The sequence below is a fragment of the Sceloporus occidentalis genome, unplaced genomic scaffold, assembly GCF_023333645.1.
Source record: "Sceloporus occidentalis isolate IW3139 unplaced genomic scaffold, rSceOcc1.0.p SCAF_6, whole genome shotgun sequence".
Lineage (NCBI taxonomy): Eukaryota > Metazoa > Chordata > Lepidosauria > Squamata > Phrynosomatidae > Sceloporus > Sceloporus occidentalis.
The window spans coordinates 104,590,828-104,609,882 of record NW_028316986.1 but is presented as its reverse complement, the minus strand read 5'-3'; the positions used below and the strand labels follow the sequence as shown (position 1 = coordinate 104,609,882).

The 19,055-nt window shown below is 39.8% G+C and overlaps 1 protein-coding gene across 1 annotated transcript in view; it reads left to right on the top strand.

The window, feature by feature from the left end:
* Window positions 1-19,055, top strand: part of SLC16A10 (solute carrier family 16 member 10) — a 63,834-nt gene that overhangs the window by 32,318 nt on the left and 12,461 nt on the right. The window contains exons 2-3 of the mRNA XM_089530563.1: window positions 2,328-2,472; window positions 13,323-13,755. Of these exons, the coding sequence (XP_089386689.1) occupies window positions 2,328-2,472; window positions 13,323-13,755 (578 nt within the window). The remainder of the gene's footprint in view (window positions 1-2,327; window positions 2,473-13,322; window positions 13,756-19,055) is intronic.

Sequence of the window (19,055 nt, the reverse complement as noted above, 5' to 3'; positions counted from 1 at the left end):
GTGGAATGCAGGATGTTTAGTATTTCCTGAGCTTGGGAGAGTGAGGAACAAGGCCAGGGTCAATGTGACTTTTAGAAGGGGGAGAAACCTGGGCCTATATCCTGTTGCTAGTCTCAGTCAGAGTAGACTCACTGAATCACTGAAATTATATAAATGGACTCATCATTCAACAATAAATTCAGTGTTTCTACTGTAGTTGGGCTTCTGATAGGATTCAGATGCTTGGGAGCTTAGGTACGTAAGTATGAGAAACATGGTTATTATTAGACAGCCAAGGATACAATACAGCAAAATATATAGTATCTTTGCAGAGGTATGTAGGCTGGACTCCATGTTGATACCATACGAAGAAAGAATGTGTATGCAGAGGCAAGAATATGTGTACAGTTTGAATGTATCTTGTTCTGCTTCTCATAGCATTTCCCACTTTTGAAAGGGCTGTGTGTGTGCGCGCATGTGTGTGTGCGCGTGCACATGCACATGCATGCACACTAGCATCACTAAGAGGGTGCAGAGGGCTGCAGCCCGTACCAAGTGATGCCTGGTCGGGCCCTCCCAGCTTGGGCCTCTTCACAAAGAGATCTCTGATACTGTGGTAAAGGAGAGAGCCAAGTGCGCCCTTTTGGCTGCTGCGCCCCTGACAGCCCCCCCCCACTGAGTGACCGGGACACCACTCTGTGTCTGTGTGTGTCTGTGTGTGAGAGAGAGAAGCAATGTGGAAAAGGAAGATGAGGAGATTAAAGTTTCTGCCCTTGACTAAAGTTGATAATTCAGTTGCCACTGATAAATTACTTGTCTTTACACACGTGTCTATGTGCATGCTCTTTCTCTTTCCCCACACACCTCTCTTTTCTTTTCCTGAAAGGGGTGAATTCTTTCCTGGAAGCCTCTAGAGTTGACAACTTACCTTGTAATTAGGTCTCAGGGTTCCCCTGTTTTGTTAAGTTAAATAAATAAATTATTTTTTTTACCAGAAATGGACTTCTGACCATGTCAGGTTTAAGTTGTTTAATTATTTTTGGCAGTCACTGCAGCCACTGCAAGGCCCTGGGGCAGAAGCTTTATCCTTCACATGTGCTGAATTTAGCATGGGTAGTAGATACTACAGTATATTGTGATGCATTGTTACAATTCTTCTTCTTTGCCACTAACAGCTTGCGTTTTACATTTTGAAGGAACTTCAGCTTTCATTAAACTTTACTACACTGATGATTTTAAAACTCACTTCTTTTAAAACAAGAACAACTTTGAGCTTTAGCTGTTTGCAGTATGCGCCCTTTGCCTCATTTCATGTTGCCCTGAGCTCAGTTTCAAACCCTCCTACATGATTTCAGGATTCTGAAAGAGAGATATGTCATTTCCCCAGGCAGCCCACTAGTTACAGAGGAAGAGGTGGAAATAGAGGAAGAAAGAGAAGCAATGTAGAGAGATTAAAAAAAAAAAAAACCAGGAATGGACTTGCCTAGTTTTTGCCCTGGCACTATCTGCTGTGGGCATGTGAACCTTATCATCCTACTCCTGAAGAAATATGGCCCATGATGTTAGAAAGGCTTACCCCCTCCTCCCATAAACCTATTTTGATTGCATTGTTGAGCAAAGGTTGCCTGTGCATATCTGCTTTTTACTTGAGCGTCATTATGTCACTTAACATTAACAGATTTCTTATTTTACTTCTGCCTTTGTTTGATCTAGAAGCCCTCCCCCCACTCCTTTGGTTGCCAGATGAGAATTCTTTCTTGGCTAATTACTACAGTTTTTATGGTTTGCCCACAATCACTTCAGCTCTTTCATTTTTAAGATTATGAAACCAAACTATTTCATATAATCATAATCCTTCATTTTTAAAAAAGATTATATCTGAGGGATTTGCTTAATAAGTAATAAGGTACCTAATTAGTAGTTAGTAAGTAGTACTGGATCTTTTTCAACTGGCAGTCTACATATAATATTTTAGGCTTGATAGCAGGTTTTATGTCTCTAGTTGAGATGCCCAGATTCTTTCATAAACTAGCTCTGGACTTTGAAACATGTGTCCACATGATTTCCAAACAATTTTCATGTTGTCATCCACACATCTGCTAATTTAATTTGCACATCAAAGGAGACAAGTTTTCTGTGGTTGCCTTTTACAGCCTTTTGAAAAACTTGATGAGGTTTTTCAAACTGATTTTACTAACAATGCTAGTTATCAGTTTAGTTACATTGCAAGATTTCATTCTACACTCTCCTAAAGCTAGTGAAACAGTTGCACTTCATGGTCTTCTGTCATATAATTAGACCTGCCATAATAAATGGATTCACACTGATATTCTTAATCTTTTCTACAGCGCTGGTGAATTCCCTGTCAATGGGAATGATCTTCTTCTGTTCTCCAATAGTCAGTATCTTTACCAACATATTTGGCTGCCGAAAAGTAGCTGTTGGCGGAGCAGCAGTGGCTTTTATTGGGCTCCTTTCAAGTTCATTTGTAAGGTAAGATTAACGGATTTTCACTGAATTCTCTGAATGCAGGTGACATTTCACAGTATATCCCATATTGGTTGAAATATGGGCCGTATTGGTTGAAAAACGTGAAAAGCCTTCAGCAACCTGAATCGTACAACCTCACGTTGTTGTGGTTGCTGCCAGTTACTATAGAGCTTCAAGTGTTTAAAGTAATTTGCAATCCATATCTTCCGGTATTCTGATATAAGTAAGTTGTTTATGTAATTGGTTGCTTTTTAAAATTTTGTTGTGTTTGAATGAAAATTCACAAATATAATCCATTCTTCTGTGATAAGTTTTTGTTGAGTTGAATCTAGGACGTGTGTTCCACTGGCAGAAGGATTCCACTCATAGATGGTGCCTCACTCATTCATCAACATCTCCTGATTTGGATGGGTTGCTGTGGGGAAGAAGGGTGGGAAGAGATCATTGTTACTGAGCTCAGTTGTTTGTGACTCAATCTGAATCTAATCCAGTATATTCAAAGGAAAGTTAATAGGTTCCTATGTATAGCATATGAATGTATACATGTATTTTAATCTACTTAGATTTATCTCATTATTTTCTAAATGGTCTCCATGAAAGAGAAGTAATAAACATAGATCACATCTGTGATAATATTTGTAAAGCATCTTACAGTGATGAAAGCATTCCACATACACTATCTGAGTGGTTCTTAAAGTGATCCTTAAGCCTCTGGATCAACTGCATACCTCCAGACTTCTAGTCTGGATTTCTAGACTTTCCTCAAGACATGTTCTATTTCCCTGGCCATGCTCACTCACTGGTCATGTTTTGTGTGACTTCTTACTCCGCTGGTTCAACCCACATTAACATCAAAGTTAATGGAGGGAACTGTGTACCATATGGAGAAGGACAATGCCTAGATGCAACTGACTGTCCCCTTCATTACAGTCATACCCAAGTTAACAAATGGTGGATACAGACGGGGAGAAAGGGGTGGCCAGACGCTGTGCCTTTCTGCTCTGGATGGAGGCCACAGCAGACAAATGCTGCGACTTCCACAAGGCTCAAAAAGAACCCGCTCCTGGCGGGTTCTTTTTACGCTGTGCACAGGGTGCCATTGACGTGCTTGTGCACAACAATGAAGTCCACGTGGCACCATGCTGTTTGGGCAAGGCACCATGCGGATGTCATTACTGCGTGCCATGTGTAAGTGGCGGCATGCCAAGATGGTGCCCATGGTGTGCAGTAGGGCTCGGGAGCATGTGGATGTTCCGCTCTCCTGAACCCTACTTTTGGCCCTGGTCTGTAGTGGGCCAAAGTCTCTGAAAAAAGGCTCCTTTTCATAAAGTCTTTTAACATCAACCCAGTCTTGCCCCCCTTCTCTTGTCTAGTTGGATGTTTTTTAGTAGTACCATCATTGGGAAGATGAAGAAGGAGGGCTGGAGAAACACAGACTTTTGGTGTCAGATTGCAGCATGGGTGTAGCGACAAGGGGACAAATGCGAGGATTGTTCCCTCAATAAGAATCCCTGCATGAAATTTTCCTTCAGTCTCCAAATTTCTAGCATTCCAGCAATTTATCTTTTTATAATGCATGTTTATTTATCTTAGGGGAGTACCAGGTAAAGAGAAAGCGTAAGGAGGTTTTTGGGGTGAGGTGGTGGGCTGCTGTGATGTGAATGTGATGATGATGGAAGAGATTCTTCAACAGATGGATGGACCTTTCATTGCAGGGTGTCTGCAAGAGTGGAGAGACTGAGTGAATGAGTATGTGTCAGAGATTAGTTGTTAAATTGCTACTTTATCATGAAACAAAATGTGTATGAATTGCAGGAAAGAAAAGATATTGGAGAGAATAAGGATTATGCTTCCCTCAGTTCACAGTATTGGTGGGGAAAAGAAAGGACAGGTTAGAGACTGCATTTATATGATCAGATTTGGCTTTGGTGTGACTTCTGGCCGCTTTGGAGGCGTGTGTCATTTAAACAGCATGTCTCCAAAGAGGCTGGAAGCAACTTCATTTGGCCTGTCTATTCAGGCCCTATGTAACAGAACTATGCTTGTTAAACATACTGCAGGTAGTTGTTGAGGCAGGCTTATCTGTTCTCCCTTTTCTTCTTTTTGACCACCAAAACAGAAATCGTAACGAAAATAGAGACTGATTGGGGGGGGGGGGGGAGGAGTAATGCCTGGATGCATTTTGGAAGAAATGTTCAGTTGATCTTTAGAAGCTTTAAAACAAAATGTTTTTGTTTACTTATTCAAAGTTGACCTGACCTAGTTGTATTATTTTTCATATGCATATTCATAATCCTTATTCTTTCCCACCATCGCACTACTCTCTATGATGGTAGGGTTGTGTGCTCCTGTGAGGCAAGAGGCTAAAGTGATGGTATCAGTGCTGCCAGTAGGGTTTTCCATGTCAGGTTTTGCTGAGGAGCCAGACCAAATGTACCAAACAGCTACTTGGGAAGCAGCAATAGATGAGGGTGACATTGGTAGATGATCTCTGAGAGACAGTGGCAGTGGCACCATAGCTAATGCTTATGCTGATGCACAGAAGAAGGCAGTGGGAAACCACTGTTGAAGCTTTCTACCTTGAAAACCCCATTATGAGACAATCCAAAATGAAACAATAGTGGCAGAAGATGAGATTCTCAGGTTGGAAGGCACTTAGAAAGCTACTGGGGAAGAGCAGAGGACAAGTCTGAGTAGCACTGTGAATAATGATACAACTGTATTCAAGCTGAAATGACATTCAGCTGTTGACATGCTCAGAGGTGAAAAGAAAGTCCAAAACTGCATAACACATATTTTAGGAACATAGAATGTGGGAAGCTTGAGTTGGGATGATAGATTCTGGAAAACAAGAAATGGACATTGTAATACGGTACTTGGGATGGGTGAACAAAAGTGGGCAGGAATGGGACATTCTGAGTCAGATAATTACATAGTGTTTTATTCAGAAAATAAAATTGCATCTTTGGAACCTTCTAGAGTTCTTAGGCAAGTTTTTTTTGGCCTGAGCAGGGCTGTTGGTGATAGGGTGACTTGGAGGTCTCTCATCCATAGGGTTGCCATAAGTCAATTCAACAGCAGTTATAAACAACATACTCTTTATTTTACATAAAATGTTTGTTGAAATATGTTGAATTGCTATTGGTTTCTTATTTGTACGTGTGATGTAGGAGCCTGTCCATATTATTTTCAGGTTATTTCAGTTGTTTGTAGCAAATTTTCTGGTAAAGCAGTAATATCTAGGAACATACTCATTTCAGGAGCTGAGATATATCTGTAATGCAGACCATGACAAGAAAACTGTTTCCCAGCAGGTTGCCCAGATCAATCAGCACAGTGTGCCACAAGTAAAAAGCAAATGGATGAAAAATGGACCTCTACCTTTAAAAATATCGTGGTTGGCCCTTTTTAAATATCTTTTATTCTAGAGATATTTGTAATGACTCAGAAAACAAAACTTTGCTTCAGGTAAACTTTCAGAAGAAGCTAGTGGTAATTTTATCGTATCCTTGCAAAAGAAAAAAAAGCAAAGCATCTCTTGTTTAAATGACTGGAGGCAATATGCTTTAAGTGACAGTCATCTCATGTCAGATGCTGGTGCAGGCATTTTGGGACAATTATTGCCCCCAATTTTTTTTCTTTGTTAGATTTGGGAAGAAAAGTGTCAGACATTAGTAGGCTTTCCTTATCTGGGATTTCAGTATTGAGTATCACGAGTTCTACCAAAAAACAAAACAAAACAAAACAAAAAAACAAACAAAGGCTGGTTAGATACTATGTTCTACTGCTTTCTTCTTTTTTTATTTGGCCTTGAATGAGGTTGTTGCCCTGACTCCACCTTTAACATACGGTTAATATCCCACTCTATCACTAGAATCACTAGAGTCATGACGATGCACTGTGCTTGTGTAACTCTCCTGGCATGGATGGTTGTTTAGGGAGGAAAAATGCTATGGGTGTATCAGCTATATATGGAATGAGGCATTAGAACACGGGTGGGCAACTGTGGAAGGCTGAAAGGCCACATTAGCCCCAAGGAGACCCTCCAAGTCCTCCATGACCCCTCCAATATCATGTTTTACTGATATTGTAGAATATGTATCTCTGTGATGCCATCATCATCACCCTGTATAAGAAAAAAGGAGCAATATCCGATTGCTCAAACTGTCGAGGTATAACACTGCTCTCCATTGCTGGAAAAATCCCTGCAAGGATACTCCTGAACAGATTAGTTCCTGCTATTGCAGAAGAACTGCTTCCTGAAAGTCAATGTGGCTTTAGAGCTAACAGGAGCACTACAGATATGGTATTTGCCCTTAGACAACTGCAAGAGAAATGTAGAGAGCAGAACAAAGGACTATGTAACATTTGTCGACCTCACCAAAGCCTTCGACACTGTGAGTAGAAAAGGTCTGTGGTAGATCCTGGAATGACTAGGATGCCCCCTCAAATTCCTCAAAATGATTATCCTGCTACATGAAGGCCAGCAAGGTCAAGTCAGATATGGCGACGCTCTCTCGGAGCCCTTTCTAATAACTAATGGTGTGAAACAAGGTTGTGTTCTCACTCCAACTCTATTTACAATTCTCTTCAGCATGATGCTCCAAAGGGCTACGGCAGATCTCAAAGAAGAAGGCAGCATTTATATACGCTACCGTACTGATGGTAGCCTGTTTAACCTAAGCTGCCTGAGGGCTTGCACTAAGACTCTAAACTATCTAGTCCGTGAGCTGCTTTTTGCTGATGATGCTGCCTTCGTTGCCCATATGTAAGCAGCTCTGCAGCGCCTAACATCTTAATAATAATAATAATAATAATAATAATAGGATTTATTTATATACCGCCCAATCACTGGGAATCCGAGCAGTTTACAGCAGAGGGGATAATAGACAGTTCCCTGCCCTCAGGCTTACAATCAAAAAAGACACGACACAAAAGGAGAAGGGAATGGTGGCCGGGGGGGGGGGGAATCAGGTCCAGCATTCTTCTCTCCCTCTGAGGCCTGGACCAAGGCAGATGGACCGGAGGGCGGGCTCTTCTTCTTCCAGGCAGGCCTGGTGGAGCTAGCTTGCCTCTCTCTCCCTCAAGATGGTGGCTGAAGGGAGGGCTTGTCTTCTTCCTTGCTTTGCTACAGCTGCAGAGCTCTTTGGTCTGAAGAAAACGGAAGTTCTCTACCAGCCTGCACCTCAGGAAGAACACTACCATCCCCAGATCACTGTAGGCAAATCTGTGCTTAAGTCAGTCCAGCAGTTCACCTACCTGGGAAGTATCATCTCCTCAGACGCCAAGATTGATAAAGAGATCGATCACACACTAGCAAAGGCATATAGTGCATTCGGAAGGCTTCACAAAAGAGTCTGGAGTAACAAACACCTGAGGCGAAGCACAAAAATCAGTGTGTATAGAGCCATTGTACTGTCTATTCTCCTTTATGGGTCTGAAACATGGGTCACCTATCGCCAGCACCTATGACTCCTCGAACGCTTTCATCAGCTGTTTATGCGCAATTCTAAATATACACTGGACTTGCTATGTGACAAATGTTGTCCTTGAGCAAGCGGGGATCACCAGCATTGAGGCCATGCTATTGACGCAGCTGTGCTGGGCAGGACACGTTTCTAGGATGAAGGACCATCGCCTCCCAAAAATAATATTCTGCAGTGAACTCACCACAGGTCAGCGTAAGAGGGGCGCCCCAAAGAAGAGATATAAGGACTCCCTGAAACAACATCTCAGGCTCGGCCAAATTGATCACCAACAATGGTCTGCCCTGGCCTCACATTGGGAGGCATGGAGACACACTATCCATGGTGTGCAGCCTTTTTTGAAAGCTCACGCCGAACAAGTCTCGAAGAGAAATGACAATGCAGAAAGAACCACAACCTGGAAACATCACCCAAGGAGACTTTCTGATGTGCTTTCTGCAACCAGACTTGGCCTTTTTAGTCATCAATGTGCTTGTAGAAAGTGCGGGATGAGTCCTTCCTGAATCTTCGTTCACAAAGAAAAGCCAGAGAGAAAGAGAGAGAGAATATGGATCAAAGTGAGACTTGCAGAGTCCATAACGATATAATAGTTCTGATTGCAGTCCCAGGGGGTGATCTAGAGAACTGAGTAGCTAGTTCCATTAGCTCTAAGTGGCCTTTAGGCTTGTGTTTTTAAACACTGCCCCCTCCGTGCCACATAGCAAATATCCCTTGAAACTAAATGGATGTTTAAAGCAATTTGTGGAATGGCTTGGGTGGTGTCTGTTATTAGGGAGTAAAAAAAACCCCCAAACTCTTACTCTGTATGCCCATGTCCTTGGGTGCACCTGAAGTAGTTCTTTAGATCTTAATCACAGCCATATCTTTTGGCATTGGTGATATTTTTCCATTTCCAGTTGTTTACTAAAGCAAATAGAGTATTTGAAAGTACAGCATTGCACGTGAAGCTTTTCATAAATTTTCCTGATAAGCTGTAACAATGATAGTTTGCTCTTTAAGCATAAGATATGGCTAGCTTTCTCACAGTCCCCACCCTGGCCCCTTTATTAGGGAATCAATATATTCTTAGTGTTGAATTGTTTGTAATAAGTCTATGCATGATGGATACCAGTAAATCTTAAATATCTATGTAATATGTTTAAAACTTGAATTTGTTTGGAGCTTTTTAAATGCTCATTATCTCTAAAGTTCACATGGTGAAAAAGAGATAGATGGGTTGGCTGCTTAGGTAATTGCACCATATACAAGGTTGGGTTTTTTTTGTGTGTGAAGTACAGCTGTCCAGAAGTCATCTAGCTATTTTAAGGAGGAAGAAAATAGAAGCTTTTCACAATAATCTTCTTTGGACATACCCCCCCCCCCAGGAGTTAAGAAGTTTTCACTTATATAGATTAATCACTTTTATAGATTAAACCCAGATTGCTGAGTCATCCAAACCTAAACAGACTGTGATGAATCCTACTATAGTTTATGAAGATGCTTTGTTTCAAATAATTTATAATATACTTTTGTTTATCTGACATGAAGGCTTCCAATATCTTTGCATATCTACCTGTACTGTACCCATATCATGCATAAAGTGGGTGAAGGAAAGCTATGTAAACCAAAGGCTCGATTTCATAATGTTCAAATGTGGCTCCCTTGTGAATCCGTAGAGATTTGGTATGTCAACATCTATGTATGTCAACATCTTTATTTGTTCACTTAAGAATTTGTTTATTGCCTGTCAGCTCACTTGAAGTGGCTCCTGATGTAATGTATAGCAAATAAAAACAAGTTAAAAACAAGAAAAAGAACATTTATAAAAAGATTAAAATAACTTTTTCAGAACAAATTAAATGGGTACACAATTAAAACAATCAGAAAAGCCATTTTGATTTTAAGGATCAAAGAAATTGTAAAATAGTAAACTACTGGCTATCCTCCAGAAACTTTGACTTCTCTAGGAAATGAATTTCACAACTGGGATGCTGCTACATAGAAATCCTATCTTGTGCACTCACCATCCTGGCCTTTTGGTGTGGTGGGGCATGCAACAGGGCCTCTAATGAAGATCTAAATTCTGAACAGGCTCATATGGGATGAAATGGACAAAAAACTGGTTTTCACCTTGTGTTCTCACATACATAATTCTGTGCCATATGAGGGTTCTGTAATTCCATTCCTTTAGCCCCCTACTTTCCAATGCAAGCTAGTTTGTGTTCAAAATGGATCTTTTAAATTTTCTTAAGGGTATTTCTTCATAACTTAGATAAACTTTGTAAAAGCATACTTACTATTTTTAAGAGAGACATCCAGCGACTCCATTGACTACATTACACTAGATCATTTTGAGTTTGTAAATACCAATGAAGTGGGCAAGCTTCTTGGAAGTGTAAGGAATACAACATGTCCTCTTGATCCTTGCCCATCATGGATGACCACCCAGGGAGGTGATGCAGTAAAAAGACTATTATGATCAATAATTAATGCATCCTTTAGGGAGGGAAAATTCCCAGCTAACTTAAAACTAGTACTTTTGAAAGAACTCTCCCTTGATCCCCTGGTGAGAAGCAATTATAGACCGGTCTCTCTCTTACCATTTCTGGGCAAAGTTATCGAGAGGGCAGTTGCCTTCCAACTCAGGGTTGTCTTGGAGGAAGTCGATTATCTGGACCCATTTCAAACTGGCTTCAGGGCAGGATATGGAGTTGAGACTGCCTTGATCGCCTTAGTCAATGATTTCCGTTTCCGGTATCGACAGGGAAAGTGTGACCCTGTTGGTGCTCTTGGACATCTCGGCAGCCTTCGATACCATCGACCATTGTATCCTTCTGAGCCAGAGGGAGTTGGGAATCAGCAGCACTGCGCTTCAGTGGCTCCGTTCCTATCTCTCGGGCAGATTCCAGATGGTGATGCTGGCAGACAATTACTCCTCTAAAAAGGAGTTAAAATCTGGCATCCCCCAGGGTGCCATTCTGTCCCCCATGCTGTTTAACATTTACATGAAGCCGCTGAGTGAGATCATCAGGAGACACCCAAATATGTTTCTCTATGTCTCGAACTGCTGCAGTGACTAAGGATGGCATCTCTCCTCTGAATGCCCGTCTTAGGTCAGTAATGGGCTGGATGAGGGGAAACAAACTCAAGCTGAATCCGGAGAAAACAGAGGTACTTGCGATAGGAGCCCCAGGTCTGGGGAAGGAAATTAGTCAACCTGTCCTGGATGGGGTTACACTTTCCCTAAAGGACAAAGATTGCAGCTTGGGAGTACTCCTGAACTCATCCTTACAGTTGTCAGCTCAAGTTGATGCGACGGCCAGGAGTGCTTATCATCAACTTTGTTTAATATGCCAGCTGCGTCCTTTTCTGGACCTTGAAGCAGTGGTACATGCACTGGTAATCTTTCGTCTTGATTTCTGTAACACGCTCTACATTTGGCTACCCTTGTGCCAAGTTTGGAAGCTTCAATTGATCCAAAATTTGGCAGCCAGATTGGTCATTGGTACAGCCAGGTTTGACCACATAACATCCTTGTTAAAATCACTTCACTGGCCGTCAGTCAGCTTCCGGGTGCAGTATAAGATGTTGGTTATTACCTTTAAAGCCCTATATGGCTTGGGCCCGAGTTACTTGTGGGAACGCCTCTCCCTGCATAATCCACTCCACACTCTCAGAACATCCGGAAAGAATTTTTTAGAATCACAAACAACCAGATTAGTGATAACTTCCCAAATAACATTTACTGCCGCTGCTCCAAAACTGTGGAATAGCCTGCCGGAGGAGATCCATCTTATTATTAACCTGGACGCTTTTAAGAAGGCAGTCAAGATGGATCTCTTCCGGCGGGCTTATCCATCTGATCCTGTATAGGACATACATCCACTTATCTCCACTCCTTAACTATGTTTATTGCACAATTTTATTGTTAACAACTGTTGTATTATGATAGTTAGTTTTTATTTAATGTTATTGTTGTTGTATTTTATTGATTGCATTTGTATGCATTTTATTAGGTTGTAATCCCACCTTGATCTGCAGGGAGAGGCCGGAAATATAAATTATTATTATTATTATTATTATTATTATTATTTTATAGTTATTCTGATCTAGACTAGCTACTTGTTTCCACCCATCTCCCCCCTAAAGAATAAATGACTGTGGTGCTTGCTTGTACATACCAGGATAAAAATATGAACTACTAGTGTTTGCAGTATTATATTACAAAGTAGACGAAGTAATATGGATAATCTTTGACAAAAATAACACTTTAAATTATTAATGTCTCTTGAATTTTGAAATAGTGTTCTAGCTGGTATATTTTCTGCACATGGTATTATTCCCCTACTCCCTTTCAGTTTCATGGTGATATTTCTTTTTGAGTCAAACACCTTGTTTATACTATAAATTTATATAAATTGCCAATATCTCTCTCTAACTATTATTGAAAAATGTGCTTGCTATAGATGCTTTAATATATAAAATACTAATTTTACCCTGTTTGGTAAAATTAATTTTGTGTCAAGCTAATTAGAAGTGTTCAAAAAAAATACTAATAGTACAGACGGCTGTGGGCAAAGGAATTTGTGACCATATTACACTGGTCTCATTTAAAATACATTGTCTTCTGATTAATTTCTAACCGAGACATAAGGTTATGGTTAAGGCTTTGAACCATATTGGGCATTATAAGGATAACAGAAATTCAGCCTTTTGCCACATGAACCTTCTTATCAGTTGTGGACCTCTGTGGAGGGGTTGCTCTGCATTCTGCTGCCAAAGTGGTGCCATTACAAGGCCTTTGCAGTGGTAACTCTGTGATTGGGGGGGTCACATTCCTTTGTGGTATGTTTTGTGAGGGTTGCCTGCTAGAAGTTGTAGGCCCTTTAAAAAGTGGGCAAGGCAAAAGCACAGCCTATGAAGGTTCAGGAGATAATGGCCCCTGCACCTTCTGCAGTTGCTAAGTTTACCTTAAAAAGAAGACATTTTTTGCATGTACATTGCAAACAGTACTTTCATTTCATTCAGGAAGCAAATGTTTGTGGCAACAAGCAACTGAGAATTTGTAAATATGGCAGAGTTTGACTTGAGTAGTCATGCTAACAGTGTAGACTAGTTTTTTATCCGTAGAAAAATATATTTATGATAAATTTTGGATTGAATTATGGCCACACTAAATTTTATTGGATCAAATTTGAAACTTGTTAAATATTTGAGAATTACAAATCTGTAAGATTTAAGAGATAAATAATTTTCTGATTTGAAACGTCATTAGTAGAAATCCATGTTGGCACGGGGGTCAGAAGGCACTAGTTTTTTATTTAAATAATGACATAAGTACATATGCAGAAGACTGTGAAATATAACCTTTTTTTCTGTTTATTGCAGCTCACTTGGGCCTCTTTATTTCACTTATGGAATCTTATTTGGCTGTGGCTGCTCATTTACCTATCAGCCATCCCTGGTGATCTTGGGACATTATTTCAAGAAACGTCTGGGACTGGTGAATGGAATTGTCACTGCTGGCAGTAGCTTGTTTACAGTAACATTGCCTTTTCTATTAAATGTACTGATTGAATCAGTTGGCCTGTATAACACTTTCCGAGTCCTGTGCAGTTTTGTATTTGTTCTCTTCCTGGCTGGCTTTACGTATAAGCCTCTCATTCCTAGTGCCAAAACAAGTGGAGGAAAAGGCAAGTTCAATTTTCCACCTGCAAAAACTATTTTCAATTTTTCCATTTTCAAAATAACAAGCTATCGAATTTGGGCTTTCGGAATTCCAGCTGCCTTATTTGGATATTTCATACCTTATGTTCACTTAGTAAGTATATCTTTCTTGCTTTAGAGTCATAGTATGTTGCTGATGTAATTGAACATAACAAACTGATGAATTTAAAAACCAAAACAGATTCCATTTTACATTCTGGCTGAAGAAGATCGAGAAACAGGTGTAACATTATCCTTTTTTTTCAGACATTATTTAAATGTATTTATGTTTCTCTTAATTTAATAGCATCTTGCAGTAATTAGGAAAAAATAATTGTTGTGAAAAACTCTATTTGGCAGAATATAGGAAAGCAAGGAGAACTGTAAGGCCTCTTTATATAGTGGGGCCTTGGTATCCACTGAGGTTTGGTTCCCGGACCCCTTGTGGATACCAAAATCCATGGATGCTCAAGTCCCATTATATAGAGTGGCATAGTAAGATTCTGTCCCTTATATAAAATGGCAAAATCAAAGTTTACTTTTAGGAATTATTATTAATAGTAGTAGTAGTAGTAGTAGTAGTAGAATGTTTTCAAGGTATGGATGGTTGAGTCAGTGAATACATACTATCTTTTTTTAGCTTAATAAAAGGCATACACGGCCTTTCATGTAGAAAATGTTTAATTAAGGAAATCTCTTACTAATCATAGGTACTGTTTCTTACAGGGCACCTTTATAGTTTGAAGCTGATTTATAGGATTCTGGATTATTCCAGAGCTCGAGACAATTTCCCAATTGAGACAAAATCTAAAACTACATTTAAGAGACTTGTGCATTGCTTTCAAGTGTGCTATGCAGGGGAGAGAAAAGGGGCTGCTTGTGTAGACAAAATTGAAATGGTTGTTCATATTTTGCCTATTTTTGAAGGGTGCCCTCAAAAGTGATGAGACGTATAAGCCTTAAAATCAAGATATAACATCACAGCCAATACTTAAAAAATTAAATAATGCACATTTCATTTGAAAATGCCTTAACTAAGGCCTGGTACAGATGGGCAGTTAGGGGCAGCGAGACACCACCCTTTTCTGCCCCGGATCGGTGCTGCGGTAAACGCATGCAGTGGCACCAATCCAGCCTCTGCAGAGCACAAAAAGGAGCTGTTTTTTCCGGCTCCTTTTTGTGCCTCTGAAGAGGCGCCATAGCCACTGCCGGGCATCTTGATTATGCCCATTTGGCACAGCCCCATTTGGGTGCTGCGCCAAAAGGATGTCATCAACACGTGCACCGTCTCAATGGGCGCATGGAAATATGGCACTCTGGTAGCACAGGGAAGGATGTGAGTGTGAGGACACTCAGCCTTCGCCCCCGGCCACAGACTAGTGCTTTTCGCCCGTCTGTATCGGGCCTAAATCTATAAATCTTTTTCTGGAAATCTGTTTAGTTTTAAAGATGTTACAGTCATGAAACACATCTATATTATTATTATTATAATATTTATTTATTTCTATCCCATTTGGGACTCAAAGTGGCTTTCAAGTTGAAAAACACATTGTTAAGATACAAAGGTGAAAACATCTTCTGTTTCTGATTAGTATTGAAAGAATGCACCTTCTTGGATTGTACAGTTCAATATTAGGGTTTTCTGTGCTGTGTTGCTTCACCTCTTCCAGAATGATGTGGATTAAATCAGGTGAGATGTGTGCATGAAGGGTAAGAAAGATAAAAGGGAAACTGCTAACCATATTTTATACTTTGTGTCTGATCTTGTGCAGAACAACAGAATTGGAAGCATATAGATACAAAGACATCTCCCCATGTTATTTCAACTCCTCTGCTTATATATTCCCCCCTTACAGCTCTCTTGTACCCATTGTTTCTCCACCTGAACATTTCTTTTTCTGAACTCAGACTTTCTCTCTGCCTTATCTCTTACTGTATCTGGATGCTTGTTCTAGAAATCAATTTCCTTTTTCCTTCTCCCCCATTTTTGGGCGGAATAAGATGGGGAAGAGGAAATACGTTCATTGTGTTGTCTCTCTTGTCTCTCTTATTCTTTATTATATTTTTCTTCAACCAGTACAAATCCATAGCCAGTACATTTTGCAGTATGTTGATTCAGGAACTCCATCTCATACATATTCCTGTGGATTTGGAAAACTGAACAAAATACAACCACCACAGGGTTCTGCTTGAAGTTTGCTGCAGTGGATCATTTGACATTTGGAATGTGTGCCAGTGTGCCAGCTCATAGAATTTCCAGTGCATTTACTTAATTCTTTGCAGACCTTGTTGCTACAGTTTACTTTGTATTCTTTTAATACTGTTCAAAGCTTTTTACAGTGACTGATAAGTCTAGTCTTACCCATACTGCTTCCTGAGGAAATTCCCATACTCTTTTGTAAAATATATCCATGATAAGGGAATCCTGTTGTTATATAACTACAACTACAGTTATGTGACCAACAAAAGTTTGCACTTAATTTTAGTCTTAGGAAGGGTGCTTGGAGGAGAGCTTCTTGGTCCCAAAGTTGTACTCACCTTTGCAGATCTTGATTTTTATTTCATTCTTTTGCTCAAATTGTGCATCTTTTTTGATACTGGTCAAGGTCTAAATTTTACATAAGCATGCATCCCCCGCTCCCGAGTTGAACTGGTCCTACCAAGTAAAAACAAGGTTGGCCTGATCATATACTGAATTGAAGGTTTTGCCAGAAAAAGACAGTCTGAAGTCTATTGATTCAAAATAGATTGTATTGAACTCAGCTTCAAAAAAGGGATGGCAAAAGAGGAAGCACTTATAGGCAGGTACCTTATATGCCGACATCCTGTGCTGGTGTGAAGAAAGCATCCTATTGGATAAGATGCTGAAACCCAAGAGTCACAATTTTTTGGCCCCTACACAATGCATGTCTTACTCTGATACCCAGATGGAATCAACCTCTTGTCGAGTAGCTGTAGTATGGGGCTTTCAACTTGGCTATGAGAAGGTTATGGATAACTTGATTAGAAAAGTGTGCTTATGTAGTTAAACTTCTTAGATGAAAACCAATACTAAAGGAGACTTATCCAATGTGATCTCCTACATATATTTTGGACTACCACTCCTAAAGCTCCCAGTTAGTTATTTGAACTAGAGCTGATGAGATCAGTGGGTCAAAGCATCTAAACGTTGATTTAAAGCATCTCCGAATGTTTATCTAGTCTTGATAAGATGGCTAGTTCTGAGTCTTTCAATAAGTGTATTAACACTGCACATTTATAGCAAGTTGAAATCACTATAAATGTCATGATTCCATTTTGCAGAATCTTAGGGTTTGTAGTTTGAGAGCAAAGCATGGTATAATGCACTAAGCATTAGACTACGACTCTGGAGACCAGGGTTCAAATCCCCACTTAGCCATGGAAACCCACTGGGTTACCTTTGCCAAGTCACATTTCCTTAGCCCCAGAGGAAGACAAAGGCAAACACTCTCTGAACAAACCTTGCCAAAGAAAGCCCTGTAATAGGGTTGCCATAAGTCGGAAATGACTTTGAGGCGAACAACACAAAGTTTGATGTATGTTAGGTAGAATGATTTGTTGGAAAATTCTAGTGTTGTAGTCAGAAGATTCTGTAGGATGAAGTCATGATAGCAAAAGTAGTATCAATTTTTCTTACAGTTGTGTTGTATGGATTGGATATGCTCAGTAACTTCTTATTACATGACAATGAATTTATCCACCCACCCCATGAAATCAGAATAAATTGCTGGTGTTCAGCTTTAATCTCCCATATAGATAAAACAATGGGTGTCTACCTTGTAGTGAAGCCTAAGTGACTACTATTCAGGGAATTTTATCAGGGATGTGGTATATATGGCATCAGCTATTCCTAGGATGTACGCTTCAAAATAGCTTAGATCCTAAGAATAGAAGCACAGTTCTGTTTGTAGATTGGGCCTTTTCTGTCTAGAGATAGTGCCCTGTATTTCCCCTGAATGGCCTGATTAACTGACAACAAGTGAATGAGAATAATAAGGCCTTGCCATTGTCTGTGACATCTTTGAAGTGTGGAAAATATCTGAGGCAGCATGGGATGTTCTGTTGGGGACTGCAGCCCCTGATCTTGCACATGCAGAAACACCCTCCAACTGCTGGAGCAGCCCTTTGGATATAACCTCAAATAATTCTTGTGCACAATGTCCAGTATCTATTTATCTGGTGTTTTTTTTGTAATTTCAGTAAATAAATCTGATAGAAAAATGCACTAAAATCCCCACCCTCACCCCCATAGAACACAATGTGTATCTCTTTTACCCTACTCTTGAAAACAAATGTCTACGGCACAATCCAATCAAGACTTGGCATGAGTCCATCCATTTCATTGTGATTAAAACACATTTAACCTCTATAGTTATGGATCTAGTTTACTCATAACTATATGAATTCAGTTCTAATATACTTTTACTTAGTTTTTCAAACAGTTTTATACCAGTTTTTTGTATAATTGTCTTAATAGCAGTTAACTGCTTTCAAACAATTCTTATTTCCTTTGCCCCTATATAAGTAATACTATAAGTCAAATGTTACTGTTCTGTCAAAAGTGTGACCATCAGTTATCATAATGGCATCTTTTTCTTCCACTTTTTCTACCTTTTCCTCTCTTATTATTTTTCCTTCATCCATGCTACCTTCCACACATTTTCTATCCCAAGATTAATATGGTACCTTGGTTTTTCAATTCAATGTTTTTCTAAGGCACCAGATCTTCAGCGACTCCTGTGTGCTTTACTTGCTTTTCTAATCTTTACATTTATCTTCCTTCAGATCTCAACCTCTGCTGCAATTTGACTATCCAGGTTAGTGAAATTCCCCCCTTTATACACTTCTGCAACTGCTCTGTACTTTTTGTCCCATTCTTGCACCTGTCAGTATTGAGTTGGCAGTGCTTATGTTTGATTAGTCAGCCCATTCACTTCCATCTGAAAGTGGTACATTACATATGAAAGGTGTTAGGAATCTATTGTTTCCACAGTATTGTGCACTCTTTAAGTGTACACGTTTATACCAGGGAAAACTTGTGACTATTTGTTGTCAGTGACTGCATCTCAGTACTTATTTTTTTTAGGACGTAATCTTTTCTCAGAACTGGTATAAACAGTTAGAGGGCAAAGTCAGGGCAAAAGAATGGTGAGGCATGACAGTTAAATGAAATTAGATAATGTATGTATAAAACAATCAGTTATGGCTAATGTTGGCTGCCATTGTATATCAAAGTAGTGTTCTTCATGAGTAATTGACTTCTTTGTTATATTCCAAGATTTTAGGGTAGGGTATAATGTACTCATATCTCAGAGCTAAAAGGGGATTTAATCCTTACCACGTTTTCTTATGTATGTTTACCAGAAGTGAGTCCCCCTGAACTTACTGTGACTT